General features: G+C 36.9%; 1 protein-coding gene across 1 annotated transcript; it reads right to left on the minus strand.

The window, feature by feature from the left end:
• Nucleotides 1-6,792: 6,792 nt before the first annotated feature.
• On the minus strand, nt 6,793-10,749 carry LOC143859865 (ent-kaurene oxidase-like). The gene is made up of 8 exons (XM_077370404.1): nt 10,721-10,749; nt 10,045-10,205; nt 8,833-8,994; nt 8,246-8,386; nt 7,901-8,155; nt 7,629-7,790; nt 7,355-7,549; nt 6,793-7,263 (listed from the first exon to the last, which is right to left on the minus strand). Exons 1-8 carry the CDS (start codon nt 10,740-10,742, stop codon nt 6,946-6,948), a joined length of 1,416 nt encoding a protein of 471 aa, XP_077226519.1. The 5' UTR covers nt 10,743-10,749; the 3' UTR covers nt 6,793-6,945.

Genomic DNA, 10,749 nt, shown 5'->3' on the forward strand with positions numbered 1-10,749 from the left:
GCACAATGGTCAAAAGGTTTTATTTTGGCACCGTTTGACTTTTTTCGTAATTGTCATAATTTCTGCTTTTTATTTGTAGTTTTTTCGGTAATTGTCATCTCTAAGTGCATTATTTCAGTTTTTTTAAATTATTTTCCAACTTTGCTATCATTTTCCCTTAATTTCTCATTTAATTTCTCTAATGCTCTGTTTGGTTGCCGGGTTTTTTTTGTTCCTGGGAGTTTTGTGGGTGAGTAAGTTAAATTTTGGTCCCATCCCATATTTGGTTGCCTTTTAGCACTAGGTTTATTTTAATCCCACTCTTGTAATGATTACTTGTGGGGTGAATTTTTTAATCCCACTTTTGTAATGATTGCCTTTTCATCCCATCCCAAGATAACCCCAGGAACAAAAATAAACTCAGGAACCAAAAATAAGCTTGAGAAGAATTTTTTTCTACCCAACAGTTCAAGCAACCAAACAAAGGTTTTTTTTTTTCCCCACCATATCTCCCAGGGTATTTTTTTCTCCCACATAACCAAACATGGGATTTTTATTTTACCAGGATACTTCTAGGACTTTTTTTTTCCCACCTATCTCCCAGGGTATTTTTTTCTCCCACATAACTCCCAGGAACAAAAAAAACCCAGCAACCATACAGAGCATAAGTGATTAGTATTTATTGCTAGCCACTTTTCACAAATAGTACTTCTGCCAATCTTTGCACTTTGCACCTGGGTGGACAATAAGACAAATCTCTACGACTGTGGACAATAAGAAAAATCTCTCAAACAGTGAACATAAATGGTTGGCGGCTAGCAAATCCCTATAATAATAAAAAATCTTAAAAAATATGAAAAAATGAGGGTGACCCGCGGGTCAACCCGGCCCGTACAGGCAGGCTGCGGGTCCAAGCTTAGTATCCCGTAAAATTTTCATTTGACCTGGACCCAGCCCGCCCCGCCCGTCCGTCTGCCAGGTCTACTTTCACCTGTGTTTGGGCATTCTTGTCTATAGGAAGGGAGAAGGGTTGGGATCCTTTTTCATAAGAGTGGGCAAGTCATGACATTCTTTAAGCACAACAACTAATGCAACCGAGCTGCCATTTCCGACTGATATGGAAACAATTTCTAAGGCTACTTGTCCAATTAAAATAGTAGATTCCTTTTGAAGGCATAATATGGAAAGAAAGTCTCAAATGGGTCCCACTATGTTTGACTTCAAATATCAAAGTATTTTAAGTAACTCACAACCCCTATTTGAACGAATCCCCATTATAAAGCAAAATCCAATTCTTCCACTAGTGGGCCCAAAATGATCCAATGTCTTTGTGGGGATCTTTTGTAGTCCTTCGGCATCTAGTGTTATTCAAAGACTATTCATTAGAGGACAAATTAGAAATAATGCAAGAGGGTCCCACCTATATTTGGTATAAAAATCAAGTGAAGATCCTTGCTGCTATTTTTCCATGCACGTGCTTGCCTTTGACCATCCAAATCCATGCAAAATAATATAACCAACCTTGTACATTTGCTACGTAAAACAAGATTCATACAGAGCAAGTTACTAATTCTATCTTTGCCCATTATACCCCCGTGCATATGCTCTCAAGATTCCCCTTTCTTTCTTTCTGTTTTAAACTTGTACATTCGCGACCACATATGAGACTCCATTTGGAAATTGCAAGAGACTTTAATTAATTGCCTTCTTTATCTATTGCCTCTTATAAAATTCTAGCTAATAAAATGAGCTCCACACATGCACGACCTTGTATTTTTTTCAAAAAGAGCACATTCACGCCTATTCCAGTGGGTGATAAAAAACCGTTCATTTAGTGGGCCATAATATAATTTGTTTGCACCCATAATTAGAATGATCCAGACCGCACATTTGATTGATCTAAACCGTTCACTCGATTAGGCCTCCATACAAATGGTCGTCTCTTCTAATCCACTCTCACAAGCTGATCTGAACCATCCATCATATGGTCTTATTGCAATTTGGTTATATCCATGGAATGATCCAATCCATTCGAATGATAGGTCCATAAAAGTATTGGCTGACACTAGCCCTTCAATCTAAATAGAAACTACATATTATTCGACCTCTATAGAATGGGGAATTGCAACAGGTTGCACCCCAAAATATCGTTTCCACTGGTGGGGTCCACAATTCTAAATTTAAAAATCCACCTTGGTTGCCCCAATCCATTTCCATGTTGTGTTGATCTAGACAGTACATATGATGGGCCTTGGAATAAATTGCTTGTACTCCTCCTTTCATTTTCCAAAGCTTATCCGAACCAACCAATTGATGAACCATAGATGATCTAAACCCTTCAAATGACGGGCCACAATTGTGGTGTTCTCGTATTTGATCTTTTCTTTGAAACTTCATCTCTTTAGCTCCATTTTACGTGAAAATTCAAGAATATCCCTGAAACACCAAAAACAAGCAAAATACCTTAGTAGTACCGCTCTAAACATTAAATATGCATATTTTTTCTACCTACAATTCACACTGTGCTCATCACACTAATTTATCATGGAAAAAACTTCCTAGCTCTTAGGGCAAAAATTTTCTAAAACCCAATTCACACCACCCGCTCTTAGGTTGCCACCATAACTGGGACTAACATTATTTTCAAGTTTACAACCAGAATGATCATTGTCAATAATCAATATCTAATTTTAATGATCAACATTGGCCCACGTAGCATACACATGTGATCAAGACCATTGACTTGGTGGAACCTCATAAGGCGACCTATATGATCCTGGTCCCATGCCATATGTGCTTCCCATTTCTAACATCACCCTTGACAAAAAAAAATCAACCATTTAGCTTCTTTTTGGTTTTCATTTTTTCTTTTTACATATCTAAGTTTTTGGGGGATTTTTTAATTTAATTAACCTTCGATAACTACCAAATTTCCCAATTATGTATAGTACAAAAGTATAATAAGGTGCATACTAGGTACAAGAAAATTGCAAGATATGTAATAGTCATAAAGTAATGTATACTTATAAGATATTTAATAGCAAAATGGAAGGTTAAATAAGCTGATAAATTCTGGGTTAAAAAAGGGAAGTTAAAAAAAGCTAAGATGACCACCCCAAGTTATCTATAGTATAGAAAAATAATGTCAAGGAGTGCCATGATTCGAACAGGAGAGCTATCAAAAATAATATAGAGACTTTGATGATTAAAACAAGGGATTGTGGATATCGTTTTCGAATGCAGGTTTTTGGTGTGTGTTTTTTTTTTTTTTTTTTTGCGTAGGTAAGCTGGGATGGGACCTTAGACCTCAAGGTTGAAGAACAAAGGCTTTACTATTGAGGTAGAGGCTCAATGCCGGGTTTTAGGTTTTACCCTTTATCATGTTTTAATTAAATATATTAGGGAAAATTCTCAAAAAAATGGGATTTTTAATTGAAAATCTCAAAAAAGGGTTGAGTTGGCTAAATTCTCAAAAATGGGTGAAACACATCCCAAGGCATGTTTTAAGATGGACTGTACAGCCCCCTTTTCCCTCCACCTTTTTGAGAAACGGATCCAATGCATTTCACAAACATTATTCTTCACCTTTTTTAGCTTCTTCTTTCCCACGCCAAGCGTTGAAAATTCATTGCCTTTGTAAAACTCCATTGTAAAGCCCCCTTCTAGGATGAATTCAGCCCATTTTTTTCAAAATGGACTATACAACCCATACCATAGGATGATCCAAACCACCCAATTAATGGGCCACAACGTAAATAGGTTGTGCCCCAAAAATCATTTCCATAGGATGATTCTAACCATCCGATCTAAAGAGGGACTTAGATTGTGGAAACTTCAAAATGGATAAATTCATCTCGTATTTTTCAAAATGGACTGTACAACCCACACCATAGGATGGTCCAAACCGCACAATTTATGAGCCACAACATAAATAGGTTCTGCCCCAAAGATTATTTCCATAGATGATTCCAACCGTCCAATCTATAGAAGTTTCCATAATCTAAGTCCTTCTTTAGATCGGATGGTTAGAATCATCCTATGAAAATGATTTTTAGGGCACAACCTATGTACGTTGTGGCCCATCAATTGGGCGGTTTGGATCATCCTATGGTATGGGCTGTATAGTCCATTTTGAAAAAAATGGGCTGAATTCATTCTAGAAGGGGGCTATACAATGGAGTTTTACCAAAGGCTTAATTCCATATTTTTACCTTCTTCACAAACAAACAGGTGCGAATTTGCCTTAATGGGTCGACCTGAAGGTCAACCTTTTTACCTTATTCACAAACAGGTGTGAATTTGCCTTAATGGGTTGACTTGCAGGTCGACCTTTTCCCCATATGACCAAACAGGTAGGAGAAGCATTTATGGGTCAACCTGCAGGTCGACCGGTTTTTTGCGAATTTTTTTTTTAAAACCAAACGTCGTTTGTGGAAACCAGTCCCCATAAAGACCACTTCCACACCTTCCCCCCCCCCCCCCCCCCCTCATTACAACTGTGTGTTTCCTCCCCAAACCCTAAATCCCTCCACTCCCCTCCCTCCACCATAACCCTAAGATTAATTACATCTAAAACCCTAAAACCTCCTAAATCCTTCCACTCCCCACCCTCCCCAAAACCCTACCTTGGAACCACTATTTTTACCTTGGAACCACTACATATTGGCAAATAGTGGTTCCTATGTATAATTAGTGGTTCTGAGAGTTTAAAACCCTATAAATAAACTTATTCTCACTTTTTATAGTGTTTTTTAGTGCATAACTTTTTGTAATCACAATTTAAACTCTCTAAACAAGTATTAGGCTATCTAAACAATGAACCACCATAAGATCTGAGTGTTTAGACAACTATTTAACCTATTGTTCATAAATTTATTGCAACATTGACATTCAATGAAGTATTATTAATTGTGTGAAGCAATATTTCTACTCTGGAACCACTATTTATACCTTGGAACCACTATTTATTGCTTTGAACCACTACATAATGGTAAATAGTGGTTCCTAGGTATAATTAGTGGTTACTAAGTATAATTAGTAGTTCCTAGGTATAATGAGTGCTTCTGAGTGTTTAAAACCCTATAAATACAGTCATTCTCACAAGTATTAGGCCATCTAAACTATGCACCACCATAACATCTGAGTGATTAGAAAACTATGTAACCCATTGTTCATAAATTCATTGCAACATTGACACCCAATGAAGTACTATTAGATTGTGTGAAGCAATATTTCTACTCTTGAACCACTATTTATACCTTGGAACCACTATTTATACATCGGAACCACTACATAGTGGTAAATAGTGGTTCCTATGTATAATTGATGCTTCTGAGTGTTTAAATACTGGTTCCCAGATATCAACAGTGGTTCCGAGAATAAAATATTGCTTCTACAAATTTAAATAGTGGTTGTAATTGTATTGACATGAGTTCATCCGGGTTTACTCTACATAGAAACATAGAGGGCAATAGAGAGATAGAGAGATTATGACAATACACCATAGCATTGTAAAGATGATGATGACAATAACAAATGCCAAACAAAACCATAACAAATCCCTAACACATAAACAAGATGATGACAATACACCATAGCATTGTAAGGAACATGTTAAACCTATGCAAATGTATCACAATGGACCTACCAGAGAAGCTTATGGGTTTGATAGCCAAAGAAAAATAAAGAGATCCAATGCTAGATTTTAGGATAGGGGAGTTTCACCTCTTTGCAATGGAATTTTAAAAAGACAATGGAGTTTTGTTTGGGCATGGGGAAGAAGAAGGTAAGAAGAAGATAAAAAGTTAAAAATGTTAGGCGGAATGCATTGGGAACTGTTGCTTACTTTCTCAGAGGAAAAACCAACACAAGGGCATTTTCGTCGAAAAACACTCGGATGCATTTTCCCCCTTTTTTTGAGAAATTAGCCAACTTTACCCTTTTTTGAGATTTTCAGATAAAAATCATATTTTTTTGAGAATTTCCCAATATATTATTACCATTTCAAAAAAAATTCAAATATATCATTGGTGGTTTATCTCTCTTTGTGAAGATTATTAGATTGATAGTTTGATTGATCAATTATCTACCATTTTTTCTCCTTTTGGTAGAATCCTATTAGTTTACTTGCATCAAATTTGTACAACAAATTCAGTTAGAAAAAAAAATCTGAAGATTTACAATGGAATTGAAGAAGGCTTCAGTTGAAAGGGAAAAAATCAATTGCAACAACTTCTCCAAAGCATGTCATAATAAATTAACTTGTGCCAATTATGGATCCACTGTGTGGATGAGAATTGGGGAAAAATATTAATTTGATGGAGAGTCTAATAATGGAGGAGACACCAACATAAAACCCTTTCACATCTAGGATATGAAATTCAAGTTCGAGCTCGTGAACGAGACAATTCTCTTAACAAAGGTCAAATTGGAGAGTATTTGCGAATGGATTGCTTATGTGATTGTTCAATTCTCCAGAAAGTTTTCCGCAGTATCTGTAGAATCCTAAGGGGCCGTTTGGATAACCAGATTTTACAATCCTGGAATTTAGCTTGAAAGTAGTGTCTGGGCAGCTAAAATCCTGGATTTTACCATCCAATAACTTGGATTTTAAGTAATGAATCCGGGTTTTAGAAATCTCTATTCCATCCTAAGATTTCTAAAACCTGGATTGTAAAAACTTGTGCTGCTTATTGAGGGAGGAAAGCATGGCTTCATCACCTCCATGTCCACCCCCATTCTCTTTCTGTAGGTTTTGTCCATCAAAACCCAAGATTTTAAAAGAATCCAGGATTTTAAAATGATGGTATCCAAACAGCCCGTAAACGTTTATTTTCATCGTCTACCCAAAATTGTTATAGGTTTATGAATCAAACCATTCACATCCACATAAAATCATACACCTAACATGTATAGGCCAACAGATGCTCTCAATATAAGGAAGAAAAAGGATTCAGACAAAGTGAGTCATGCACCATATCTTGGTGTTATGATAGCTTGCATTGGGTGGAGCTTTTGGGTTGTGAGATGAACAGTGTCTGCATTCTCTTCCTCCCCTTCTTTCAGTCTCCATTGAAACTCCTGTACAAATCTACCAATGGATGTACAAGAATTCAACATTGCCTGCAAAGCTCCGGCACAGACTCTCCTCCCCCCACCAAAAGCCATTGTCCGGAACAAATCTATTGTCCCATTCCCCATTGCCAGAAACCTCTCAGGCTTCCACTCTTCAGGCTCATCCCACGCATTTTTGTCCATGTTGCATCCATAGATGTTGATGGCAATCTGCAAAAAATTTCGACTTTATACAGTTAGTAATGCAACCTTATAAACAGAATCTTGAAGCCACTAAATGGTTTTTCAAAAAAACATTTACCTCGCTGCCGGTGGGGATGTGGTACCCTCCTAGTTCTGTATCTTCGTGTACGTATCTTAGAGGGATGATTGGAACAGGAGAATGCTTCCTAAGAGTTTCATGGAAAACAGCACTCAAATATGGTAGGTGAGGCAAGTGGTCCTCTGTAATCTTCTCTGACCCACAAATTTCTTGAATTTCCCGAAAAAGGCGATCCTAGAACAGCAAAAACAATCAGAAATATGGAAAACTTTGCAAAGGTGGGCATGCGAAATGGTTTAAGTTTGAGACCCACCTGATACTTCGGGTTCTTAGCAAGTTCATACATAGCCCATTCGGTCGTGACCAAAGTAGTATCAGAGCTCTCGATTATTGCTTCCCAAATCAACATGGTTATCTGTTCATCCTTCAGTGTTTTTGCTTCAGAGAGCAGGAAATCTAGATAACAGTCTATTACCTGTTCAAGATCCCAATTATTAGTTATAACAGAACTGAGAAATTGATTATTATAGTATTAAAGCCAAGAACTGAATAGAGTGAAATAAAGAAGAATAGCAAGTTAGCAACCTCCCCTGAAGCAATTCGTTTCTTCTGCTCCTCAATCAGGGCTTTTGTCACTGAAAACTTGCGGGTAGCCATTCGCTTGATTTTCATTTCCATTCTCTTGTTAGGAACCCATCTCAGATATGGGAAGAAGTCTCTCCAATCGACCTCAATTGCACCCATCATTGGATCAACCACTAAGACATCAAACATTTCTTGTTTCGACAGTTCGGTCCCAAGCTCCTCCACATAAATGGATTCCACATCTTTTCCCAGAGCCTGAAAATTCATCTTCATTTTTCATTATCTGTATTCAATCTTTAAATTTAAAAGCAAAACAGAGTTGCAAAATCTCAGAAGAAAACTTACTTGTTTCAGAGCTAATCTAAAAAGTTCCATTTTGAATATCTCTCTGAGGTTTACTGGATGGAGAGGATCTGCCTTGACATTAGTGTGCAAGCAGTTTGTGATATTCTCTATCATGGTGTCTCTGTGACAACGATTTCTCTTCTGATATCAAACAAAATAGATGCTTAATATATCCATTCAGATATACAAATGTAATCCAATCCACAAAATACTTTGGTCTTAAAACACTCTGTAAGTGAGAAAACGTGTTGAAGTATAAATGATTAAATAACACCAACTCTAACAGCTTAAACTTTTGGAGACAATGGTTGTTTCACATGGAATAAGTGCTATTGTCTTGAGGGGTTCAAAACTCAACAACCCCTTGATATTAGAAATCCATGCGAAAGGCCACCCAAAAAAAGAAGGGCCCCACGTGAGGGGGAATGTTGAATTATAAATGATTAAATAACACCAACTCTAACAGCTTAAGCTTTTGGAGTAATTGGTTGTTTCACAAAAAGTAGATAAGACATGTTTTTTCTAGCGTTCATGTGAAGTTCTAGTGGATATTTGGTTGTAAAAGAGAGAAATTTGTGATAGCAGACCTGAGCATTTGGTCCCAAAACACTTGCAAGTATACACTGCTTTACCATCTTATGGAACTCGCAATAGTCGCTCATGGCAACCATGGTTTTATCAGCCGTGAGTAATGTCAATGCGTTTGTAAGCTTCCTTGTTGAGATAGACGAGAATCTAGTCACCATGGCCTGAAAAAAAATACCAATAAAGGATTAGGAGGATTCCATAGAGTTGCAGCCCAAATCCGCAGTCCATCATCACATTGAAGTAATAATTTCCCTCCATATTTCAAAACATTAGATCAACAGAAAAAAAATTGTTAATGTGTCCATGACGTATAATTCTGGAATAACCAAAGGAAAATAAGATAAAAATAAAAAATGAAAATGGATAACTATTCAATCAACAGTAGCCAAGCTTAGAGTACAGATTCTACAGAAGCTGCTCGTATTGTACATGAGGGTATTCTTGTTGTTGAATAATATGTAAGGGTAGTCTATGTATTACATGTATTGTAGAGGGTAGTATAGTCTCTGTACACATGTTACCCTATTTGGACCTATATATACATCATTTACATGAGGTGCTCCCTTTAGTGGAGACTCTCCATTCCTCGTCTTCTTCCTTTCTAACCCTATCTCCATTTCTAACACTTGTCATATAGAACTATTCAAAGTTTTTCCGCTTGATTCAAGGCCAAGATCACTTTTCGTGTCTATTGTGTGTTATTTTTATTTGGTTCCATTATTTTTAAGCCTTGTAGTTGAACTCGAGCTTATGTAGAAATCGATAAAGAAAATCAGTGCATGAGGAATCAGTTTCTTCCTTTTGTTTTTCACTTCTTTTTGTTTTTCCTATTTGTAATATGGGATTTGCTAGGGACCATCCGAGAAGACATTTTGCGGACCGACTATTGCACGAGAAAGCAGCCACATAGGATGAATTAAATGAATAAGACAAAAGGTGAGCCTATGCGGCTGTTCTCATGCAACAGCCCATCCGTGAAATGCCTTCTGCGATGGTCCCTAGCAAATCCCTTGAAATATATCACTTTCTTTGCTTCCCATCCCATATTTTATGTTCAACTCTTTTCCATTTTCTTAACAAATTGCAAAATTGGAAATAAAGAAGTGGAATAGCATTTTATATGACTCCAATCACAACAATCCAATGACATAAAAAAGGGAAATAAAGAAAAATAATAATCATAGGAGAAGGGGAAAAGATGTGAGCAGTACCTCTTTTGCAAGTTCAGCTGAGTTGAGCACCACAACACTAGAAGCTCCAGTTCTAATCGTGTAGATAGGCCCATAAGTCTCAGCCCATTTAGTAAATGTCTGGTGGGGTTTCTTAGCCTTTAATTGAAGCAAGTTCCCAATCAAGGGTAGGCCAGGAACAGCTACAAAATTCAACAAATTCCCAGTTAAAAAAAAGCACATATGATGATGTTTCATAAGTAAAAGAAGTCAAAAATCTGTTGACTGATTCATAGCTGCAAAACCCACCAACAGAAAGCCATTTCAAAAACCAGCTAGAAAACCCAACAAAAAGGCCCACTCAAATAAACCTAAAGATGATTTGCAACATTGAAAACTAACAAAACCCACTTAGGGAAATGGTTTTGTCAATGAAATGGGAGTAGCTTGACTCATAGATTGGGTTTCATAGCCTTCAATTGATACCAGTCCCAAGTAAAGAAACCCACTGATAAAAACCAACACATTGATTACTCAAAGTCCCAAATCTACAAATCCATTTCTCCATGACTATTAGCCAAAGAAACCAACAACAATTCACCTAGTATTCCATCTTTGTATCATTTTGTAACATCAAAATCCAACCAAAAAAAAAAACCGACTTTAAGATAATCAATTTAGTGGAATATTTGAGTAAACAAAGGGAAATGAGCAATACCAGGGGGGCTAAATGACTCCATGTTTGGA

Source organism: Tasmannia lanceolata, unplaced genomic scaffold (assembly GCF_043159265.1).
Source record: "Tasmannia lanceolata isolate RefF3 unplaced genomic scaffold, GAP_Taslan_0.1 ptg000003l, whole genome shotgun sequence".
NCBI lineage: Eukaryota > Viridiplantae > Streptophyta > Magnoliopsida > Canellales > Winteraceae > Tasmannia > Tasmannia lanceolata.

Excerpts from the sequence above, each read along its gene's own strand:
- LOC143859865 (XM_077370404.1), bottom strand. The coding sequence starts at position 10,742 with ATGGAGTCATTTAGCCCCCCTG. Across the intron at positions 10,206-10,720 it reads GGAGTCATTTAGCCCCCCTG|CTGTTCCTGGCCTACCCTTG; the intron begins GTATTGCTCATT and ends TGAATTTTGTAG. Across the intron at positions 8,995-10,044 it reads CAGCTGAACTTGCAAAAGAG|GCCATGGTGACTAGATTCTC; the intron begins GTACTGCTCACA and ends ATTTTTTTTCAG.